Source organism: Magallana gigas, chromosome 2 (assembly GCF_963853765.1).
Source record: "Magallana gigas chromosome 2, xbMagGiga1.1, whole genome shotgun sequence".
NCBI lineage: Eukaryota > Metazoa > Mollusca > Bivalvia > Ostreida > Ostreidae > Magallana > Magallana gigas.
Window position 1 is genome coordinate 9,598,208 of NC_088854.1, and position 25,679 is coordinate 9,623,886.

The window sequence follows — 25,679 nt, forward strand, 5'->3', positions numbered from 1 at the left end:
CTTCTTTCTTTTCATAAAAGAATTAACATACAAACCACACGTACATTATAATCAGTTATGATCATAGTTTTCTGAAGACACATGTCTAGATGTAAGAACAGGTTTTTTTTTGGTTTTCCTGTAACGGGAAATACACGAAACTAGCCGCAGAAATTAACACATTTATAAAGATTCATTAAAATCTAATCTTACTGTTTTGCACTGACTATCTAGATGTAAAATTGTACATATCTTGCCTACTCTGTATGCATCCGTCAGAATTCAATATGATATGTAAATTTAAGTACCTGGCTGGGCACATGTGATAGATAATTCAGAATAATCTGAATACATTTGTTTTCTATATCATGAACAAATCATCCAGCTAACACTTATATCGTATATTTACAACAAATGAAATATACAACATGGCTATAGCAGTATAGTCATGTATATTTCATTTGTTGAACTAAATTGTATTAGAAAGGACAGTAGTTACTCTATAGTACATAGTTAAACAACGGATGTTTCTCAACTTGAAATAATGGACATCGTCTTTTAGGGATATATTGAATTATTAAGAAATATATTAATTTTTACGTAGGCAATTAGATTTTAATAGATTTTGTTATCAAGGTGACTGACCATTATTCCCTTGTGTGTTTGTTTGTTCAGCTGAAGTTTACTTTGAAAAGTTTACATTCCCCCCCCCCCCCCAAACCAAGATTTATACCGGCATTGTTTTCCTTTTAATATTGTTGGAAAGAGCAATGTCATAACATTTACTTCACTAACTATTATAGTTTTCATTGGCATGTTATAATTTCATACTTGTCTGTTGTGGACTTTAAATTGAAAATAAATGCATGTTCTGTTTCGTTCTGCGCCTTAATGTCAAGATGTTTTTGTAATCGGGCTCGGCCTTCTCCGTGCAAACAGACGTCGTCGGATCGACTCGCCGTCCGTGCAAAATTGGTTGGACTAAAGCGGATCTTTACCGCATAGGTTAGTGAATTTTACAGAACTATTTAAATTAAAACAACTTCTTGAAATGCACAAAAACTAATTTGTATACAAATGAAACGAGAATTGTGAATATTACAAAACAAAGTAAAAGGGGGTCATTATCCAGAACCTGGAATCAGACTATGATATAGTTATTCTTCAACGCATGTGAATATCTAGAGCATTGGTGATAAAGCACATTTTCACTTTGTAATAGGTGTGCTCATATAAAAAGAAATGTTTTGAAGAACCATATTTTTGAGCGAACTGCAGCCATGGTGGACGGGTTTGAAGAATTTTGCAATGGAACATTATGGGCAAGTATATCAATCTGAAATTCTGAATCAAGTTTAAAGCCCCTAGAAAAACTCCTTAACTTGGACATTGAATGTCAGCAAGTAAACGGGCTGTGTGTAAATATGAGTAATGATTGTACTTTAAATGCATGCAAACATCTCTTGTGTAATTGACATGTATTGAAGGTCTCAACCCAAATTGAAACTGTCTTTATAAAAAATTTACTGATTTGAGCATAGCTTTAAATGATGTTTTATTAGAAAAAAACCTGACAATTTTATGCTTTTTCTGTTACAGAATGAGACTTTGTTGTTAAACAACTACTACCCACAGTTCACAGACTGCTTTCAGAACACACTGTTAGTGTGGGTGCCCTGTGGGTTTCTGTGGGCCACCCTCCCATTCTATCTGCCTGCCCTTCTCTCTTCCAAAGATGATGATGTACCACCAGTCCCACTGAACTGGCTAAATGTCTCCAAAAGTGTAGGAAACTTTCTTAATAAATCCTATTTTCATTCAATATGCATGCTAATTTTCTTCAAAATCAAAAGTTAGATATGTGTGCATTGATTATTAGATATATGCTTAGTTGTAGGTACTTTGATGTTTTACCTGCATTCTGTTTTAAAACATTAGAATGCTTGAGCATTGGATTAAAAAAAAAGAACTTTTCTCTTTTTTTTTAGTTTTTGAGTTTGATGCTAGCTTTCTTAAGTGCTGTGGAACTCATTAAAGCTGCAAGTGACCATGAATCCTTACACAAAACTACAGTTACAGCAGTGTATGTGGCACTGGCTATTAAAGTTGGATCTTATGTAAGTTTTCGTATATGCTCTGCTATTTTTTCCTAAAATGGGAAAAAACCCAAAGACATTTACATTTACTGCAACCGAAATTTCAAATACGAATATTTTTATGCAAGATTGTTTGAATAAAATATCATACATAAGCAAATTAATTTGTGATTTAAAATATATTTTAATATTTTCCAGCAGTTTCTCATTGTCATCTCAGTTCTATGAGTAACTGATTAAGTAAATCGTTATTGCCATTTTCTCATTCATATGAAAATGCTCTTTGGTCACATTGTTGACAAATTAAGCAAACAGTGTACATGTATTGAAAACAGAAAGTGTTTAAGATGTACAAAAAAAAAACACTGTTAAAAGACAAAGAAAGATGGAATTATCACTTTTAGACTGGTTATTACCTTCATACAACATGAGAAGAACATCGTTCATAGCTAGACAATTATGAAAATAACATGACTTATTTACGGTAGGATTCCAAACCAATGACTTTTAGCTTTAAGTGTTACTAAATGTTACTGTCATTGATGACTGTTTACTGAGTGTACATATTCTGTGTTATTCATTATTTTTCAGATGCTATCAGCAGTACTGATACAGCTGGAGAGGGGCAAGGGGTTCATTACCTCTGGCGTCTTGTTTGTATTTTTTCTGTTGATGACATTGGCAGGAATTGTTCCATTTTACACTTACATAGAAGAAAAGGTATATCCCAATTAAAATGCAAAGTTATGGTTATCAACCTGAGTAAAATATAAATTGGAAGGTTTTTGTAAATAGCCATAAATTTAATGTTATACTATACTGTGTGATATTTTGTTCAGTGTTTAAATTTTAAAAACTTTAATTCACGAGGAAGAGACTTCAAATAGCTACAGTTCAATGCTACATGTACCTACATGTATTTTTTTATTTTTTGAAATGTTAGGAACAAGTTGCTGACTGTTGTCTTTTTTGGTAAAGAATATCATGGTGTCAGTTTATGTACATGTATGGAGAGATTTGTTGTTTTTTAATGTAGGTGTACAACTATGACCTGGACAGGTTTGTTTTGTTCTACATCTCCTGGAGTTTCCTTTTCATCCAGTTGGTTCTTCACTGTATCGCAGAGAAAGTGACAAGGAGGGGCTATTATGAACTAGGAAGAGTACGGAAAACAAATATACTTATTAATATTTAACTTGTGTGAACCTCAGAACATGTTATACGTACATGAAATCTTAAAGAAATTAGTAGATGAAGTTTGCAATGAGCTGACCAATTTATGAAAAGAACCAAACAAGATTAAATGTTTACAAAGGGTTATAAATTCATATACAGTACCTTGAGTGGTAATTTAATTAAAAATTAAGTAATTAAAAAATCCATCTGCATTTTAGAAAATCCCATCTTAATCATTTACAACGAGATGTACTTTAATGTTGTGAGTGCATTTGAATTTTCAAACATGTTATCTCAACTGTTATTTCTAGAAACCTTGCCCTGAAACCAAGTCCTCAATATTAAGCAGATTGACATATTGGTGGATGAATAGGTATGTGGCAATGACTGAATTTATATTGGTTTGATGATATGCAGGTGCTTCAAAATACTTGTAATGCATGTAACAAAAGTTAAATATCTTTAAAAAAACCTTTAGGATTAGTTAAACATGAAGTATATTCAAGGCATCTTGTTTTTTTTCTTTTCTGGAGATACATGTAGAGATTTCGTATTAAATTTTGATATAAATATCGATGTACATGTTTATGTACACACTGTCACAAACATGATCTTGTGCACCTGCTTGTAGCTTAATCATTAACGCATACAAGAAGGACTTGACAGAAGATGACCTATTTGACCTCAATCCCAGAGATGCCAGTGACAGAGTAATTCCTCAGTTTGAAGAACAGTGGGACAAGGAAGTGTCAAAGTACAGAAAAACAGAGTAAGTAATATAACATCAATATTGAGACCAGCATTTAAATGAATACAGAAAACAAAATTATGCTGTTTATATTGTAGATTGAATTGTCATTAGTATAGAATGGAATTATTTGATAATATCGGATACAATCCAACATTAGTAATGTCTTACTTATAATTAGACTCCATCATTTTCCTATTGTCGAATTTTCCTAGACAAACATCTAAATACTTACTTGGAACATACCAGTACAGAAATCTTTATTGTATAAACAAAGACAATGCGTAATATGTGTATATATCTTATAATTCTATTTACATAGATATATGGGCCAAATGGGCCGAACGTTTTATTATTTATTTTGTATTATATATGTGTAATTTGTTATGATAACACATATTGCTATGATTAATTATTTACGTTCTTACTATAATGTAAATGTTTTATCTTACTCTTTGACTTAGAAGAAAATCAAGTGCACCAAGTGGGCGGTAAAGATTTAAAACTTTTTGTAGCCACTCCTGTAATTTAATCATAAGTCTTTACCAGTGTTACATGTATTAGCAGTTCAGGATTTTATTGAACTTTACTGCTTAATTTTACTGTGGAATCATTTGAATTCATGGAGGCCTATTTTCATGCTTGGCCAATTTTCTAAAGGTTCATGTGGATGTACATGTAACTTTATCAAATTGACAGTGACAATGAATGTTGAAAGACTAGTATGTTAACTTTATAATTTGCTCAAGATGTAAATTTATTGTTGAAAAGTGTTGATGAATTCTGCCAAAACCGAGCCACCAGAAATTCAAATTATTCCATAGTAATTCTTCATATTTATACTATTTATAGCTATTTAATTTTCACTAACAATTGGTTTTTAAGTTTTAGTTCTGTGCTGCAAGTTAGCTGCAGACCTAACTGTCTTACAATGAAACACAAAGTGTAATGTGTGCTTTTGTATAGTACACTTCTTACCAGAAATATTTATTAAACTCAGCCACATCAAGATTTTCAATTTTGCATTAACAATTAATACATGAACCATATCATTTGATAAACTTTTGTGATACATACACTCGATACATACCAAGGTCAGCACAGGATAGGAATACACATTCATCTCTGATTTTTGTACATGTGTATAAAATATGGTTTTATAAATAAAAATACATGCCTTCAGTTTCACCAGTACCAACATTTCATCACTTTTAAAACTCTGCAGCTAACTTTTACTAATACTGGTAGAAGTATTTGTTAAAATCATTTTTGCGTTTCAAATTATCGATTGCTCCACTAGAGTTTGCACCATTTTGAAATTATATGACACATTTTTGATTATTCTTTTTTCATCCTTTACCTGTCTTTATATTGTAAATCATCCCTTAAACATGTAAATAGCAACTGTCATGGTTCAGGGGTAAATGCTTCTGGAGATCAATAGGTCATCACAAGCAGTTTACTTCTTTGCCTTGCTTAGATTTCATGGATTGGTTTGCTATGGTGGAATGGAGATTTTGATGGCTGTTCTTCGTGATGTCTGTCTTTTCATTACCTGTATATAGATATTGATCTCTTATATTACCACTGCTTGAATCTTAAAACAAATGATTATAAACATACATGTATAGATCTACAAAGTAAATTATCCATACTGATAGATAATGGTTTTGCATGTTACGTATGATATTGCTTTCATTTAATTTCAAGTTAATTTTTCCAGATAGCTACTGGAAAGTTACATATTTGATTGACTTAGATGAAATTTATAAATGAAGAAGATCTTGATTATGAAATACATTAACATTGATGTCAACTTTTTTGGTAAAAAGTTGTTGTAGTGATACATGCTCTAAAAAAATTTTGGGGGAACAAAATTGTTTTTTTTTTTGTAGACAAAATGTGACCTTTCAAGTGGGTAAGGCACAACACCACCTGCAAGCGTCAGAGAGAACTCCGCTGGTTGGAACCTCCAGTCGGACATATTCTACCACTGTAGAAATCAAGGACCCCAAGAAGAAGCAACAGGAAGGGGCGTCCCTGTTCAAAGTGCTGGCTAAGACCTATGGGCCAGACTTCCTGAAGGCCTGGGGTTGTAAATTCCTCTATGATCTCTTACAAATGGCCAGTCCTTCTCTATTAAGGTAAACGGAAATTAATAAAAAAAAACGCAATACAATTGGATGAAGGAATGAGCATGTGTTATGGATATACATGTATGTTTATTGTTATACGTATATTACATTTTAAAACTTTTTTTTCACACTAAGAAGATATCACTGACAATGAAATCTGAACATTAATGTATTTTGTTCAATGCATGCTTTATAAAATGATTTGTCAATGTTTCGAAATATTATTAGCTCACCAGAGCTGAAAGCTAAAGTGAGCTTTTCTAATCAAAATTTGTCCGTTGTCTGTCGTCGTTGGCATTGGTGGCGTTGTTGTAAACTTTTCACATTTTCATCTTCTTCTCCAGAACCACAGGGCAGATTTAACCAAACTTGGCACAAAGCATTACTGGGTGAAGGTGATTCAAATTTGTACAAATGAAGGGCCACGCCCTCTTTAAAGTGGAGATAATTTAGAATTATAGAAAATTTGTTGGTATTTTTCAAAAATCTTCTTCTCAAAAACTATTAGACCAGAGAAGCTGTAACTTGTATGGAAGTATCCTCAGGTAGTGAAGATTCAAGTTTGTTCAAATCATGGTCCCCAGGGTTAGGGTGGGGTGACAATGGGGGAATGGATTTTAACATAAGAATGTATAGAGAAAATCTTTAAAAATCTTCTTTTCAAAAACTATTTGGCCAGAAAAGCTTAAACTTGTGTGGAGGCATCCTCAGGTAGTGTAGATTCTAGTTTGTTCAAATCATGGTCCCCGGGAGTTGGGTGGAGCCACAATTTTGGGGAATAATGTTTTACATAGGAATATATAGAGAAAATCTTTAAAATTCTTCTTCTCAAAAACTATTAGGCCATGAAGCCCAAATTTGAGTGGAAGCATCCTCAGGTAGTGTAGATTCAAGTTTGTTCAAATCATGGTACCCGGGGCTAGGGTGAGGCCACAATGGGGGAAAGGATTTTTACACAGGAATATATAAAGAAAATCTTTAAAAATCTTTTTTTTTAAAACTATTAGGTCAGGAAAGCTCAAATTTGAGTGGAAGCATCCTCAGATAGTGTAGATTCAAGTTTGTTTAATCATAGTCCCCAGGGGTAGGGTGAGACCACAATGGGGGATGAGTTTTTACATAGGAATATATAGAGAAAATCTTTAAAAATCTTCTTTTTAAAAACTATTTGGCCAGAAAAACTTAAACTTGTGTGGAGGCATCCTTAGGTAGTTTAAATTCAATTTTGCTAAGTCATAGTCCCTGGGGGTAGGACGGGCCGCAATGGCAGGATGAATTTTTACATAGGAATATATAAAGAAAATCTTTAAAAATATTCTGGGAAAGTTTTCAGTCCAAAAAGCAGTAACTTGTGTGAAAGCACAAGTTGTGCGGATTAAAGTTTAATGAAACCATGATTCCCTAGAGAAAAGTGGGGCCACAAAATGGGGGGGGGGTATAGGAGAAGAAATAGAGAAAAACCTTGTTACAGGTACAACAACAAAAGGGGCTTGGTATTTACCCCCCAAAAAATATGTGGATAAAAATTGGCAGATTTTAATTTTTTTTAGCAAGATCTATTGTACTAAGTTGTCAAGATATTGTGATTTTGATATTGTTATGTTAATTTGATCAGAGTTAAGGCAATTGTTGCTCAGGTGAGTGATGTGGCCCCCTGGGCCTCTTGTTTAAAAAAACAGTCCAAAAAAGTCATATCAAACATGTTTTAAATTTCTTGTTACAATGTTGTGAATGTTTTAAAATTAATATGAAATTTATTATGCTTATTAAACAAATTAAAAATAAGTGTTTTTAAACTATGAAAAATGTCCATACTATTTTATCCGAACCTTCTAATCAGCTTTATAGTGATTATTTTGGTGTTTTATTTTGCAGTGTGCTGATAGAGTACGTTGAAAATAAAAACACCAACAAAAATGAATATGAATGGAAAGGATATGTGTACGCTCTGGGATTCTTCCTTATTGCCCTATTACAGTCAACATTTTTCCACCAAAATTTCCACATAGGAATGACTCTTGGAATGAGGATTCGATCTGCTCTTATTGCTGCTGTCTACAAGAAGGTGGTTCACTCATTACATTGTGGTATATTGAAAATGTTTGCTCAGATGTTGGAACTTTTCCTCAGTTTTTTCCTCTGTTTGATCTGAGCTAAAATTACATGTACCAGTAGCTGTAAACTACTTTTGCCAAGCTTTTCAAGCAATATGGTAAAGATAGTGAAGGAGACAGTGAGAATGAATGATTAAGCAATGACAGCCTGTCATACATTATTACTTATTAGGTTTGTTACTGACTGTGTACAGAAATTTGTGGGGTCGGTAAAGTCCATAGAAGGCGAGGCGGAGCCGAGCCTTCTATGGACTTTACTGATCCCACAAATTTCTTTACACAGTCAGTAACAAACCTAATAAGTGTTTTGTTTTGTCGAGGACCTAAAGTTTGATATGTAAACAAACAAAAGATAATACATAATATTAAAATTCATAGCTTAATTCTCTAATTTTTTACCTTTCTCGTCAGTCGTCTGTGCAAACCTGGATGCCATATTGTGGGATCATAATATTACGTCAGGGGCAAAGGGGGGTCACTCTAAATACTTTGGGGCTTAAAAATCAAAGATATGGTTGAACATTTGTGTAAAAAATCAGAATAAATTAAATAACGTTACGTCAGCCATGTTGCCGTATAAATTTTGACTCTCGCCGTGTAAAGAAATTTATAAGGCAATCACGTGACGCTATTCATCCAATGACGTCGAGACATTCCAGTCCGAGGCAAAACAAACATATTTGTACTGGTCAGTATTAAGAGGTTGATATTTAGAAAAAAGTAAAAAAAAAACCATGAATGTCATTTTCTATGAGGAATGATTTTATTTTTATTTCAAGTATAACAATCTCGCACTAACGTATATCCCTTTTTTTCGGGTGTCACAAAATTTTCAAAATAGGGAAAATTAAGCATTTTCAATTTGCGTCAGTTTAATATTTTTTGTGATTTAAAAAAGATCGCAAAAAAAGTGAAAATTAGATCATCGCGAAAATTACCAGATATATGGTATATTTTATGAGGGATGTGGGGATGTAAAGAAATTTTATATTTGTTTTATTTTAAGTGTAACAATCTGACACTTTATCTTTTTCAGTCTTTAACCATGAATAATGAGGCCAGGAAAACGTCCACGGTGGGCGAGATCGTGAACCTGATGTCGGTGGATTGTCAGCGGATGCAGGACCTGAGTGGATATCTGTGGATGATCTGGTCAGCCCCGGTGCAGATCACACTGGCCATGTACTTACTGTGGATTCAGCTGGGACCATCTGTCCTGGCAGGTAATAGCCATATAAATGTAATACCGGTACATACAATCAAATGTGTACCTACTCACCTTGAAATCCGGAGAACATATTACAAATTTTATGCATTTTATTTCAAGTTTGAAATTTATTTAGTTTTCATGAATGTCCAATTGAAAAATTGATGCATTCATGTCAATAGTCTTGTAGGATATCATTATTGAGGTATATTATTGAGTACATTTAGGCCTTCTATTGCTCTTATGATACACACATTGAATGAAGAGAGTGGTGGTTTACTGGACATTTTGATTGTGTTGATATGTCTATTACCCTGTGTATGCTTTAATTATAAATTTCATGATAATGCAATGAAATGAATGTAGTGTATACATGTTAAATATTAACAAAGCAATATTCAAGTCAACATCAAAAGTTGTGCAATTGATATCTCTAAGTAACTGTAGGAAAAAATAAAAGAATAAATGGAGTTATGTGTACCAAAATATTCAGCTTCATAACTTGTACATGTATGTATGCTATTTTATTTCAATAAACCCTGTTTTCGGGATCATGATAAATATCTTTTGATAAGAAGCTTTCTAAGCATTTGATTTTGAAGTGATTATCTGATCACTTGTTGGACATTGGCTTTAACAGCATCTGATGGGTACAACTTAGTGAGATGGGTGGTTGATCTTTCTGTTTACAGGTCTGGGCCTCATGTTGCTGCTTATTCCTGTCAATGCAGTGATTTCAATGAAACAAAGAAAACTTCAGGTTGACCTGATGAAGTTCAAGGACAAACGTCTAAAGCTTATGTCTGAGGTGTTGAATGGAATGAAGGTACATGTACACACTTTAGTGGAGATTCATTTATCTGGGCACTCTCTGTCTCAAGTCCCAATGTCTGGATAGTTGAAGCATCTAGAAATATAAAATGTGTCTGTTGTTATCCCAAATGATAAAAAAAATCTCTTCCAAATAAAATAATCCATAAATTAAAGCATCCAGATAACTGACGTCTGGATATCTCAAGCCCCACTGTATATGTGTTTAATACTTTATTTCTTTCTTAACTACAAAGGGAAGAGGTGAATTTCAAATGTTTGGGAATTTAAACTGCTTGCACCTTGGCCATAAATTTCAAAAGAACTTCTTGAACATAATATAGAGTTTGAAACTGATATCCAAAACCTTTAACAGTATTCAAACTAAACACAGTGCCAAACCTCAACTTATACTAATTTTAGTATACCTATAGATTATTATTTACATTAATTTATTTAATAGCCTATATACTAGTATACATGTATATGTTCACTGATGAATTCTCTACTGATACTTAATTGATGTATTACATGTATATTCCTTGTCAGGTTTTGAAACTGTATGCCTGGGAACCATCTTTCCAAGATAAAATACAAGAAATCCGGACCAAGGAAACAAATATTCTGAAGAAGAATGCCCTTTACAGTGCCTTTAGCTCCTTTTCCTTCACAACAGCCCCTTTTCTGGTAATAGGAATAAAAACAATAATATATGTGTGAATATTTTAGGCAGTTTTATAAAAGATGGTATATTTTTCTTCAAATGACCCAGAATGATTTGGGTTTTTTTTCTTTCAGGTGACACTTGTGACCTTTTTGACCTACGTGTTTACTTCGGACACAGGTTACCTGAGTGCTCAGAAAGCCTTCACCTCCCTGGCTCTGTTCAACATTCTAAGGTTTCCCATCAACCTGCTGCCAATGATGATCTCATATGTCATACAGGTGAAAATTACAGGGTCTATGAGGTTAAACATTCTAATTTATGTATCAAAGATTGGGACATATTTTTTTTCTTTAATCAATTAGTCTTTTGATACCTTTGTCATACTAATCATAATGGTTGTATATATTAACAGAAATTATCAAACTCCTCTATTTCTTTAAAAGTTGGACATTAACAGTAGATTTTATATGTTTTTATGCCCCCCTTCGAAGAAGGGAGGGCATATTGCTTTGCTGCTGTCTGTCAGTCGGTCGGTCTGTCAGTCGGTCGGTCGGTCCACCAACAGTTTCCGTTCATTTTCTTCGCAGAGGATGAACACATTAAAATGAAATTTGGTATACAGGTTTATCATGATAATATCTATATCAAGTTCGATATTTGGTATGATCAAGCAATTTTCGACAGAGTTATGGCCCTTGGACGTAGAAAAATTCCAGTTATTTGCTGTTTCTGCTCATTTTCTTTGCAGAGGATGAACATATTGAAATGAAATTTGGTATACAGGTTTAACATGATAATATCTAGGTCAAGTTTGATATTGGGTACGATCGAGCAATTTTAGACAGAGCTATAGCCCTTGGACGTAGAAAAATTCCAGTTATTTGCAGTTTCCGCTCATTTTCTTTGCAGAGGATGAACATATTGAAATGAAATTAGGTATGCAGGTCTATCATGATAATATCTAGGTCAGGTTCGATATTGGGTACGATCAAGCAGTTTTTGACAGAGTTATGGCTCTTGGATTTAGAAAAATTCCAGTTATTTGCAGTTTCCGCTCATTTTCTTTGCAGAGGATGAACATATTGAAATGAAATTAGGTATTCAGGTTTATCATGATAATATCTAGGTCAGGTTCGATATTGGGTACGATCAAGCAGTTTTTGACAGAGTTATGGCTCTTGGATTTAGAAAAATTCCAGTTATTTGCAGTTTCCGCTCATTTTCTTTGCAGAGGGTGCACATATTGATATGAAATTTGGTATACAGATTTATCATGATAATATCTAGGTCAAGTTTGATTTTGGGTACGTTAAAGCAATTTTCGACAGTTATACCCCTTGGACTTAGAAAAATTCCAGTTATTTGCAGTTTCCGTTCATTTTCTTTGTGGATGTTTCCAAGGGAGGGGGGCATAAGTGTTTCACAAACATCTCTTGTTTACATTTGGCTTTAATTTAATTTTGGCAGGCTAATGTGTCAATAGGAAGAATTTCCAAGTTTTTGAAAAATGGAGATTTGGATCCAAATGCAGTTCAGCATGAACCAAAATCAGGTAAAACACTAAAACACTGAATACATTGCACTCCATTTTGATGTTATTTTGTCATAAAGCATATAACAATTTCAGGTTTTATTTTTGATTTTGTTAGACTCTGTGGTTTCTGTGGAAAATGGAACATTTAGTTGGGATTCTGAGCTACAACCAGCACTCCGAGAGTAAGTACTAACTTGTACTAACTTTTGTTTTGTAGGTCTCATATTTTATTTATCCTACTTTTCACATTGGTTGTTAATCATTAAATCTACCAAGTTTTGTGCATGAGAAATAAGTAATTTCTTAAATATGGTTTATAAAGAATTTTCTTACGGGTCCTCCACACACATGGGTAAACTTCTGCATACAAGCGCATTCTTCTAAATCACTTAAAGATATGGATTTTTAGCATGTGTATGACTTGAGAATGACCCCCCAAAAATTTTTTGGGGGATGGGGGGGGATCAACTTTTTATTTAAATTTTACCACTCTTCATGAAAATAAAAGTCCCTGAAGTATTTGAACTAGGGACCTGTGAGTTGGTAGCCTGAAGCTTCACCCATTGCGCCTCAGAGATGCCAAATTTTGGCGGTATAAACTTTTTCACAATGCGTTTATTTGGATATAAAGTTCTAGAGTTATCTTTCTTTGGGCATTTAAAGTTCTTACAAGTTCATGTATAAACATATGTTTATAGCATATGTCTCTCATTTTATGATAAAGAATCTTGCAAATTTTGTAACAATTTAAATATGGGGTTTAAAGAATTGTCAAAAAGTTGTTCCTTTTTGTTGAAGACAATAACAGGTGTAGTTTATTTTGTTTTTTTGCAGTGTTAACATCAAGATTCCCGCCGGGAAGTTGGTGGCAGTGGTAGGACAGGTTGGCTCCGGGAAGTCCTCTCTGCTCTCCGCCCTCCTAGGAGAAATGGACAAACTCTCTGGAAGTGTCAATGTCTATGTAAGTGTTAATTAGTTAACCCGAGTACAGACCACAGGGTTTTTACTTTACTTTATATTTTATACAACAAAAAAATGAATTGAAAAATAATGCAACAAACTGCAAGAAACTTGACCAAAATGAAATAACGTTTTCATTACCTGTTCCATTTTCTTTGGACCCCAGGGCAATGTGGCCTATGTCCCACAACAAGCATGGATTCAGAACGCTACCGTCAAAGACAACATCCTATTTGGTAAACACATGGAAGAGGGCAAGTACGATGAAATTCTGGAGGCGTGTGCTCTCAAAACCGACCTAGAGATCCTGACGGGTGGAGACATGACAGAAATCGGGGAAAAGGTGTGTGGTCTTAGTACTGGGTCATAAACTCCCAATGTCGCACCTACAGGTACTCACTAGAACTTTGTGAAGACCAATCTTTGTATAGGAATTTTAGTTGTCATTGTACTACATTTATAACTGTCACTGGTAAACAAAAGCTGTACAAATATTTCATTTATGTATGAAATGCAGGTACTTTTGCTCTTTTATACTCTCTGTAAAGAAAGTGTTTTAAATAAAAGAAATGAATCATATTCATGAAACCCACCAGGACTCCTCATTCCATTTGATATAACAGAATGGAATCACAATACATTGATTGATACAACCTCAAAAATAACTTGATATTGATAAATTAAGTAAAACTAAACTGTGTGGAATTCAGACATTTTCATTCCCCATAAAAAGAGGTTCGTTATGTGATAAAACTATTGTCTTTTGTTTTGTGACTTTTGTCTATTGTGTTTTGTTTCGTAGGGCATAAATTTGAGTGGCGGACAGAAGCAGAGAGTGAGCCTGGCGCGGGCCGTCTATAACAACGCCGATATCTACATGCTGGATGATCCCCTCAGTGCCGTCGACTCCCATGTCGGCAAACACATTTTCCAGAAAGTTGTTGGGGCCAAAGGATTGCTGCGTAATAAGGTCAGTGTTAATGGAAATGCAATTGGTGTTTGTTTGTCATTGTCTCCCGTGCGATGATTCACGCATCATTTATTATCAATGTTACCTTTTTAACTTGTGAAATTAATGGCCTCTGTGTTTTGGGTTCAGGCTGTAGGTATGTGGATTACATATAAATTCAAACATCAAATTCAGATTAGTGTTTTAGACTTCAAAATGAAGCATAGAATGCAATACTGAGACCCTTTGACAGGTCAGTCTTACAGTTATGGTACTTAGGAGACTTCCAAGCCCTGTAGGCCTCTTGTTAAAAGTTCAGGATGGAAGAACATGTATTTTCATTGATCATTTGATAATGCATTTTATGCATTTTATGCATATTTCATGCATTTTAAGGTTTTGTTCTTTTAGTTTCTTGAAAACTCTACTGAGAAAGTGACACTGGTAACATGTCTATGAAATACATGTGACAACCATTTTAAAAGATGCTTAAAAGGGTTTTTTCCCTCAAATTTTTAATGATACAGTTTAATTAGTTTATTTACTTTGCAAGAAAATGGTAGAGAATATTCAATGTCAATAGATAAGATTGTTGATTATAAAGTAATAATTTTGATTAAAATAATAAATTTGGGTGAGAGGGGGGTTAAATTAAGCCCCCCAAAATTCCTGAAAGTTGATTCTTCAAGTACTGGTTTTTCACTTTAACACAAAACTTGTCTCAACAATCGTTATTTTTTACAGCAATATATTTGCATGTGATGTTGTTTTATTCCAGACAAGAATTATGGTAACACATGGAGTTCACTGGCTACCACTGGTAGACTCCATCATTGTGCTGATTGATGGGAAAATAACAGAGATGGGAACCTATGATGAACTCCTGAGTCATGATGGAGCCTTCGCTCAGTTCCTGAAGACCTACTTAACACAGGAAAACCCTGATGAGGAGGAGGATGAAGAAAGTAAAAATAATTTTCACCTGTTTTAGCACTGCTAGACAAGATGATCTATCTTTTTTTATTAAGTTAGTATTTGCTGTGAAATTAATTATCATGTCTTATTATTTGAATATGCTCTTGATATCTTCAAAAGAGGCCTAAAAAGATTAATATATTTAGTTTTCAATGCATTTTACAATATATACATTTCATGGTGTTCTGAGAGGACAAAAGTAAGTTTGTTTTCCTCTGGAACACCGTATATCTTAAGGCATAACCAAAATAATAATTTTTGTTAAGGGGGACAATAAGTTTACAATGGTCTGATAAGTTAGTAATTACATGATTTCTGTTATGGAAATTGAATGCATCTAGCTATTAGTTTCAATGATTAATCAGTGTTAGGAAAAGCCAATAAACTTGTGCAGGGTGTAAAGTGTTTTGTTAAAATAGCAGATTTTTATCATCTTTAATACATTAAAAAGTTAAACAAAATTGAATAAAAAAAAAAAGTGTATAAACAGAATGTATACTAAGAAAAATAATAGTTGTTTGTTTTGAATAGGAATGAACTACAGTTATGTTTGTATTGAATTTGGATAAACATAAATTGCAGAAATGTTCTTTTTATTTTCAGTCGAGCAGATGAAAAGTAAAATTTTAGAAAGAGTGGAATCTGTGACCTCAGACACAGGGGCCACTTCAGGGGAAGAGGGAAAAGCCCGCAAAAGGTCTTGATAATACATCAATACAGTATATTGAGTTATTTAGCTCTGCTTCCCTTGCAAACGGTTTTGCCCCATCTTGAATTCACTCAGGCAAAATTGTGTTTAAAGATTCATAATTTGAGACAAAGGAATTCGCCCAGTTTTAAATTCGCACGCTGACACAAGGACAAAAAGGAGCGAAAATAAAACAGGGGCAAATATTTTGCTGTATACAGTAATACATCTGTCAGTGATTAAATCAGATAAAAAAAAATAAAAAAACCAAATGTAGAATAAAATATTAAACTTTATAATAGTACATGTATAATGTTACCTTTTAAATAATTTGTGTAGGAAAGACAAAAGTGCCAAAGCTCCCTTAGCCCGCTCTATCTCAACCATTGATGGATCTGAACTTCCAGGAAAAGACAAAAAGGATGTTAAGGCTCCAGGTGACCAGACAAAAATGAAAGAAAAAGATAAGCTTATTCAGGAAGAAAAGGCAGAAAAAGGCAAAGTAAGGGAATTCCCTAAAACACCCTGATTTATCATTGTTGCGAATGATGTTTAAAACTAATATGATTGTATCCTAGAAAAAGCATAGATGGAAATATATGATTTTACTCAAAGTGCACCAGTAAATGTATTTATTACGATAATCGTATGGTTCTTGGTAATAAACATTACAATACAATACCTTTTTTACTTCAATTAAAGCATATTATTTTATTGTTGAGAATTCAATTTAGCTGTTTTCACTCCTCCAAATCATGCATATTTAAAATGTATGGTCATTTTAGATCAAATAAAACCTCACTGAAAATAGGTATGGACAATGGATATCTTAATTATTTTGTAATCCCAAATTATTTCAGGTGAAGTGGAAGGTGTTTATGATGTATTTCCGCGCCATTGGAATGGCAGCCTCTGCGATAATCCTGGCTATCTTCATTATCTTCCAAGTTTCTAGTGTAGGAGCCAACATCTGGCTATCTATATGGACTACTGATAAGGAACTGGCTAATATCAGTCTGGCTAATACCACAGAATATCAGAATCGGAACTACATGTTTCTTGGCATTTATGCAGCCTTTGGTGTTGTGCAAGGTACTTACCTCAATGCAATTGAATTTAACTATGAAAACTTAAATAGATCAGAAGATATTCACCACTGATGTTTTACAGACTTATGTACAAAATACATCAAGTCTAAAAAATGTTTTTTTTATTCAACTTTAATGATTTCTGAAGCAGTTTCTTTTGCCTTGTTTTCAAGGTGCTGTGATCATGATTTACACACTGCTTGCAACGTACAAAATGGTGGACGCTTCACGGAAACTTCACAATGCAATGTTGGAGAACGTGATGAAGGCACCCATGAGCTTCTTCGATACGACTCCCAGCGGGCGCATCGTGAACCGGTTCTCTCGGGACGTGGAGACGACGGACAGCACCCTGCCCATGGTGCTGAGGATGTGGATGAACATGTTCTTTAGCACACTCAGTACCTTTATTGTCATCAGTTACAGCACCCCTCTCTTTATGACCATCATAGTCCCTGTGCTCATATTTTATTTCGCTGTACAGGTAAGAATAGAACAGCGTCAACATAAGATAAACTGTAGATTCCTCATTACAATGTTCCTGGTAAATGTAATTGTATAATAATTGTATTAATAATGAACAATAGTTCATGGGTCTGTTAGTCTCAAATGTTTACTTTTTTGAAATCAGCATTTTTGTCAGTGTTTGGCTGACATTGATTGAAATAAAAGTTTTTGATAAGATGTAAATAAAGAGCTCTACTCTGACTAAGCACTGGGGAGTTGTGGATTTATTTGTCTTAGATCTGTTGTTCCTTAGATCATTATATAGATATGCTCATGAAACGTAAATAGCAAGTTCGTATTTCTTATAATCACTTGTACATGTATGTATTTGCTCTGTTACAGAGATTTTATGTGCCAACATCTAGACAACTCCAGAGAATTGAGTCGACCACTCGGTCACCAATCTTTAACCATTTTAGTGAGTCCCTTAGTGGGGCCTCCTCCATCCGAGCCTACTATGAACAAGAAAGATTTATCAACGAGTCTCTGTCTAGGGTGGATAAAAATATACTGTACTACTTTGCCAGGATAGCTTCCAACAGGTACTAGTAAATGGGATTGTTAGAGTGTTCTTATGAATGTTGATAAGTACCGTTACAAGTACACAGGACAAAGAACTCAAGTTTAGATTATATTAATATTTCTTTAATGCCTTTTACTTTAATGCCGCAGCATATTTTTTTGTGTTTAAAGATGAAGACCACTTCAGTTATATAACTGGTAATATTTCTTTTGTAAATTCCATAAAATTGATTGAGAAACAATTTAATAAAATAATTTTCCCTCCTGTTGATACCATGATTGCCTGTTATAGCTCCGTGAGCTACATTTGTATAGTGGACATATCATAGCTGTGAGTATTGTAATAAATAATATGTAATAAACCTTGTACTCTTCAGATGGCTGGGCTGGAGACTGGAGTTTGCTGGCAATCTGATTGTGTTTGCTGCTGCTATATTTGCTGTGGTCACACCCAACCTTAGTGGAGGATTAGTCGGTCTCTCAGTGTCATATGCTCTGCAGGTATAGTTCATATTACCCCTGTTATAATTACATGTACATTCAATTTTCTTTTAACATTGCAGTTATTCCTTTAAAATCATGAGTTGATTTTAATTATGTCCCTGCAAAATGAAGACACATTATATGGTTTCATGATGCAGCGTCAGTCACATACTTGCCTTCCTTTCATATTGTTGATATTTGTTGTTACATGTATTTTTGTGTGTTAACTCCAAACACACTGAACATCACTCATCATGGGTGTAATTTCTAGTACAGTCTTGTGAAGCATACTCTGCCACATACATATAGCTAGGTACCTGTTCACAATTTTCAGATGAACATTGTATTATTGCAATTTTTGTAGGTGACAAGTGCCCTGAACATGTTGGTCAGACAAACAGCTGAATTAGAGACCAATGTTGTTGCTGTAGAAAGACTTAAAGAGTATTCTGAAGTAGAAACTGAGGTAATCATTTTAAAAAATATGTACACAAAAAGGGTTGTATGCTTGTATTTTAAATTTGCAAATGCATATATCAAGGATAAAACAATATTTATAGTCTTTGCTTTTCAAAATTGATACGTTTATTGTTTAGCCAGCATGATTAAGGTTTACAGTAATGCATTCAAATGCAGAGGATGGTAAAAAATTAAAATTATTAGAAATAAAGTCAGTTTCTGCATGCACTAATAGTAATTTGAACATGTTGACAGGCGGAATGGATTCGCCCCTTCAGGAGACCACCCCATGATTGGCCAGCTAATGGAGGAGTTATCTTCCATGACTACAAGACCAGATACAGAGAGGGCTTAGATCTGGTACTGAGAGGAATATCTTTCCAAGTACTAGGTGGCCAAAAAGTAAGATTGCCATTCCAAGTTATCCCTGAAATCATTCATATTCAAATTATTATATAAATTCAAATTCCTTAAATATGTGTTTATTTTAGACCAAGCATTGTTCATTACACCTTTGAACCCTTTTATCCTTTTTGATACATTTATGATATATTTGAATATATGATATTTTAACAGGTAGGTATAGTTGGAAGAACAGGGGCAGGTAAATCTTCTCTGACTGTGGCCCTGTTCCGGTTGATTGAATCTGCTGGGGGTCAGATTGTGATTGACGGTCAGAGAATCTCTGACATCGGACTGCATGATCTCAGGGGCAAGCTTACCATTCTACCTCAGGTATGCAATTCTCAAAATCGGAATATTTTTATGTAAGATTGTAAATATTGAAAATTAACACGAAAGAAAAGAGTTGTAATTTTCAGTGTCGGAATTTATACAATGTAGTTGACAATGTACATGACTTCATGTTTGCAGGACCCAGTGTTATTTTCTGGAACTCTACGCATGAACATTGATCCATTCAATGCGTACACAGATGAGAACATCTGGCATGCTCTGCAACATTCTCATTTGAAAGCTTTTGTAGAAGGTCTTCCAGAAGGATTACAGCATGAGTGTGGAGAGGGAGGCCAAAATTTGAGGTGAGTTGTCGAAGGCAGTGCATTGTTAATCTTACCGAGAGGATGAAATCCTCAGGTTGCATGTGTTGAAGAGGTAGAGAAAAATGTAGAGAAGGAGAGAAACACTTGAGTTTCAGTAGTCATTGCTGTGATATTTAATCATTGGCAGTCTGATATTAGTGAGTCTACGTAATATTCAATGTAATATCAAACTGCTTCACTATTATTAAACAGATGAAATTAGGCTGTCTCGGGTAAACATGTAACCATTTTCGTATTTTATTTCAGTTCCATTAATAGGGCAATAGAGCCAATTTTTAGAACAAAAAAAATTAAGATATATATAGGGCGACTTTTACACAAAAATTCAGGTGGTATCAGAGTAAACTCTCATGATTTTATTAAAGGTTGGCATGAATTTTTGTAAAATTTTGTATCAAATTTAAAAAAAAAACCAAAAAGTTAAATAGGTCGTTACAAAGTATTGTGCGAGATCCAAATGCTATAAAGGAAAAAATATTGACCTACATGTAAATCTGACCTAATCGGAAATCATGAATGAAATTTAAAGGGCAGCGTTTTAAGTACAAAACATGCCTCACACTTCTGTATGAAAAGTCACGTACATAAAGGTCACTGTCTGACATTTTTTTTTTATTCAGAACTGTGTTAAGCATACATGTATATCCTCTACATGCATGTATATCCTATACATACATGTACATGTACATGTATATCCAATACACACCTGCAGTGTTGTATATATTTAATGAGGAGCCTCAGGATGGGCTCTTCTTTTAATATTCAGATTAACATAAATGGAAGGAGACATAAATAAATAGAAAAAGAATTAACATTGTTACATGAATACATGGACTGGTATGCTTAATACAGCATAACATATCAAAAAAGTCAACAATCTTGAGTGTGATATTTTCAAGTTGATTGGGAAATACGAGTTTGGGCTAAAACTACATGTATATAGTAAATACTGTAGAAGCACTTATTTTCGTTGGGTCAAAAATTTGTTTTTAAACCAAATAAAATTTTATTGGCATTTAATTTCATGATATTGTAATCTCTGTATTCATTAATACTTGTGTTGAAAATTCGTCATGGATTTAATTTTGTTGATTAATACTGCCAACGAAAATAAAGAAATTAAATCCTCAATGAATATTTCTGCTTCTACGGTACATAATAGGCTGCTTTTTTATTTTGATTTTTTTTAAAAATTGCATTGTAAATTTAGTATTCATCAACTCAAATGTGAAGTTGTATAATACAAGTAATTAGTAGATGATGAAAAAAAAAAATCATCATGTATGTTACCGGTACAAGTTTTTTATTGTACATATGTTGTTAAAAAGTTTTCCTTATTATCCACATTTTTGATCAGTGTTGGCCAAAGACAGCTGGTTTGTCTGGCGAGGACCCTCCTAAGGAAATCCAAGATCCTGATTCTGGATGAGGCCACTGCTGCAGTAGACATGGAGACGGATGACCTTATCCAGAAGACCATCAGGACGGAGTTCAAGGACAGCACGGTGCTGACCATAGCACACAGGCTCAACACCATCATGGACTACGATAAGTACGCTGTCCTCTTAAAGAGATTTATTTCCTATTTCAGAAAGCTCATTAAAGAGACGATTTATTTATCATTTATAAAATAGTCTTTCAATATAAACCCATTAAAATATGAAATTGTAAAAACTAGAAATAGTATATAGATTGCTTTTCCTTAAAACGTGGAATTCACTGTACAGTTCCTCTTACTGTAGTTTACTCTATTTCCTATTCATACTCATCAAGAGATGATATATATTTTTTAAGGTGTCAATTTTTTTCAATAGTCTTTTGATTTAAACCTATTATAAATATGAGATTGAAAATGAACTAGAAATAATATTTAGATTGTTGTTCCTTGTACTGTGGAGTGAATTCACTGTGCCTTACTCTAGTTTGAACAGTTGTGCTTACAGCTACTTCACTTCAAGGTCTAGTACTTGCATGATTTTGACATACATGTAAATGGGTTTTTTTTCTCTCTTTCTAGAGTACTAGTATTAGACCAAGGCCTAGTGAAGGAATATGACAGCCCTGATAATCTACTGAAGAACAAGACTTCAGTCTTCTATGGAATGGCCAAAGATGCCAATCTAGTGTAACTGCCTGTGATCAGTGCCCTTACAGAATATGTATAGTGTATGTTGATATGGGCCATCAATAAATGACCCAGAAACTTCTATTGTCTGACAGTTACCATTAGGTAACAAGGGTAAAATCTCTAGGACATGTATGTGTATTTAATGTAAAAGATGTTAACTCAGAATATGTCACAGAAAATTAGATTTTTATTAAAGGTATACCGGTATTTCAATCAGCAAATTGTACTTTCTGTACATATCAAACAAATTTGTGAATACAGAGAAAATGAAATACTTTTTTTATTTGCATTTGTCATTTTTTGCCATTTAAAAAGTTTCTTCTACCAACAATACCTGATATAATCTCTGTGTATTTAATATTTTGTGGTGCATAAGTGAATAAAAAAATGGGGGGAAATTGGATTGTCCCAAAATTTTTGAATATTCAGTATGTATTTTGGAATAATATATCCAAAAATTGCGGTTGATTTTTTTTTTTAATGTAACAAAAGCTTAAACTGAAGTGATAAATAATGAATCAAGGACATTTTATTCTGTAGATCCAGTCCTGATATTTTTTTTTGTTATGCATGGACTTGTATTACAGTAAGAATGATGTTGTGATAAATCAAAACAACAATATTTTGCATTTTAAGTAAATGGCCTGAGAAAATGGAATTTTTTTAAGCTCCATGGAAATTTCAATTTAAACTTGTGCTCTATTTTACAAGGTTGTGACACAGAGCAAAATCAAACAATTGTTCATTCAGTAAATGAAAAAGATAAAAATGTTATTATTTAAGAGACTGTACAAAATATTACCGGTACTTTATCGACTAAGTTTTGTGTGAAGCGCCCTTTACATAAGTATACAGTTTTTGTCAACTCATGTGATACATGTTACAAAAATAGTCATTGATATTGTATACAAACATTTTATATATGGTAACAGAATTTGACTATAATGTTTTTGAATGGGTATAAGGGCAAAATGTTGGTTGGACCCAAGTAAAGAATGTTACTCACTGTCGAGGGTACATCTCTGATGAGGACTATCAAATCACTAGTTAGTGGAGTCTAGTCGCTAATATTGCAGAACCATTCAATGAATATATAAAATAATATATATAATAACCTGTAGCTTTCAACTTATCATCACAGCAACTCGGCTATTTTAGTTTTACTGAGAATAAGGGCATATTATTTAGTTGTGACATGCATCATATTTTTTTTATTTTTGACTTGCAGACTGGTCAACATAAAATTTGTTCGACTTAATGTTTTTTTGTAGGTATTAGATATATATTTATGTGTAGAAAAATATGTCTATAGTGATATGTTACCTTTGTTTCATAGAAATGGTCAAGATAGCATCTCTTGTGAATATCATTATATTATTAAGGGCCCTTGAAAAAAAGAATGTGCCTGATTTTTCCCTTTAAAGCATAATTTGTTTTTTCCAAGTTTCCATAGTAGGACTTGTAAAAATAATCTAACTGAAACAATCAGGTGTGGTTTTTGATCAAGTTATGATTTTATGTAATAATATTAACGAATTTTAAATGCCATGACCTAATCAACAATATTCACTTTTATGAGCAGTAAAGTAACTGGCCTTTCATTTGCCTTGGCACAATGCAGTAGACCTACATTGTGAATAAGTAGGCACAATAATCAGTGCTAGTCGCCATGCTACTTGCATTTTGTCAATTTTGTTTTGGACACCCATCATATGTCCCAGCATCCTTACAGAACATCTCTCCTGGGTTTTTTCTGTGTGCCATGTTGACATGAGGGAGGCCTCGCCCTCCTTTTTTCTTGAACTGTGAACATTTAGTGCTATGCCTAGTTGATGTTAACCCTTACCCTTTGATGTCAGCTGTATTGTATATCATTGTATAATTCTTTTTTGAAGAACTTTTTGTGAGAATTATGTGTCATTTGGATGTCATCTTTTCTTTCCTTTCTCATTCTTTTGTAGGGCTTATGTAGCAATTCCATATATGTAAATGATGGAACTATTATTGATGAGCAGTCAATGACAGTTATCTATATTGTTGATCAATAGAATGTGGAAAGGGATTTATAGGGGTGTTGGACCCCCCCCCCCCCCCCCACCCCTACCCCACCCCACACAACTACAACTGGAATGTTTAGCGGAGACAAAACAAAATGTTATCTCCATTTACTTGCTATTTTTGTTCTCAATGATATACTTTATATTTATGATAGTACATGTTTTATATACTGTTAAATGTACTATATAATTACATGAACATACAAATAACGTGTGTTTGAATATTCAGAATGTGTATTTATTTTAGATGTGTTGCGGCTTATTTATGTCAACATTGTATAGAGTGAGACATATATTTTTATACGCTATTGTAATACCTCTAACTATTTTTTCATCAAACTTATTTTCAGCCTCTCATTGTAGTGAACAAATAACATAAAATCTGAACCAAATTTTTTTTTTATTTACTAGTTACATAAGGTAAATGTAAACGAAAACGGTCTATTGTTGTTTGCCAATAAAGATCAATAGTAGATAGGTTGAATCTTGGATGTAATCTGGAACATCATGATATTTTCATATGCTAGAGATGTGGCAGCAGAGCTCAGGATCTGTGGGTCAGAGTATCCAGATTAAACCAGATTCTCCCCCTAAAAAAAAATTCTCTATTTAATTCAATGTCTCTATGGTGCACTGATATTGGCTCTTCTGTGTCAAAGACTGTGGACAATTGTGCAGTGTGTATAAATTGTTTGGAGTATGGACGTCATCTCAAGAACCAGTCGGCCTATTTTTGAATTTGTCACCAAGTAGAAAACAGTTGTTGTCAAAAAATCTTTTTCAAATAAAAACCACTGGGTAGATCAAATTTACTCAAAAGAATAAAGATATATCACAAATGAAGACTTCACTCTAGGACAAAGAGTGTGGTCTCAAGGTCATGATCATTTTAAAGTTGACATTGTGTTAAAAACATATGCCAAGTCTTGGAGTTAGAATGATCAAATCTTGTCAATTAATGCATCTTATGAACTGAAGCTGAATATTTCAGATGTATATAATGAAAAAGTTGAGGCCTAGGACCATCAAACTTTGTCATTTGACGAATCTTTGGATCTCTGGGCCTGACATTGAAAAGTAGGTAACAGTGACCTATTTTCTAAATTTTATGAGCTTTCAGTTTCAAAGCAATATTTATTTCATACTTTGATACCAAAACCTGTATTTTATGGCAAATTAGAAAATAAATATTTATTGTTCAATCTTTTTATTTTGAACTCTATGACTTGCATAGCTAGCTGCAGGTCTTGCTTGATTAATAAACCTAACAGTTCATTAATCTAACAGTTGATGCAACCATTTGAATATTTGATAATTTTTGCCAGTTCTACAATTA

At 33.5% G+C, this 25,679-nt stretch overlaps 1 protein-coding gene across 3 annotated transcripts; it reads left to right on the plus strand.

The window, feature by feature from the left end:
* The first annotated feature begins 855 nt into the window (after positions 1-855).
* On the plus strand, positions 856-24,735 carry LOC105347802 (multidrug resistance-associated protein 1). 3 transcript variants are annotated; one of them, XM_011457017.4, is made up of 33 exons: positions 856-984; positions 1,202-1,301; positions 1,579-1,764; positions 1,968-2,096; positions 2,667-2,795; positions 3,112-3,237; positions 3,563-3,624; positions 3,883-4,020; positions 4,464-4,490; positions 5,895-6,143; positions 8,010-8,199; positions 9,285-9,471; positions 10,148-10,281; positions 10,815-10,952; positions 11,064-11,210; positions 12,400-12,484; positions 12,582-12,648; positions 13,301-13,427; positions 13,593-13,769; positions 14,229-14,396; positions 15,154-15,340; positions 15,954-16,047; positions 16,378-16,540; positions 16,899-17,130; positions 17,300-17,610; positions 17,976-18,175; positions 18,533-18,656; positions 19,003-19,104; positions 19,353-19,499; positions 19,674-19,832; positions 19,971-20,137; positions 21,516-21,710; positions 22,176-24,735. In XM_011457017.4, the coding sequence occupies exons 2-33, from the start codon at positions 1,260-1,262 to the stop codon at positions 22,285-22,287; spliced, it is 4,701 nt and encodes a 1,566-aa protein (XP_011455319.3). In that variant the 5' UTR covers positions 856-984; positions 1,202-1,259; the 3' UTR covers positions 22,288-24,735. The 3 variants fall into 3 exon arrangements, with proteins under 3 accessions (XP_011455319.3, XP_011455320.3, XP_011455321.3); XM_011457018.4 differs by having other exon boundaries at positions 4,467-4,490; XM_011457019.4 differs by lacking the exon at positions 4,464-4,490.
* Positions 24,736-25,679: the final 944 nt, after the last annotated feature.

Coding starts and splice junctions, on each gene's coding strand:
- LOC105347802 (XM_011457017.4), top strand. CDS start 1,260: ATGGTGGACGGGTTTGAAGAATTTTGCAATGGAACATTATGG. Junction 16,048..16,377: donor GAGGGAAAAGCCCGCAAAAG/GTCTTGATAATA, acceptor TAATTTGTGTAG/GAAAGACAAAAGTGCCAAAG. Junction 16,541..16,898: donor AAAAGGCAGAAAAAGGCAAA/GTAAGGGAATTC, acceptor AAATTATTTCAG/GTGAAGTGGAAGGTGTTTAT.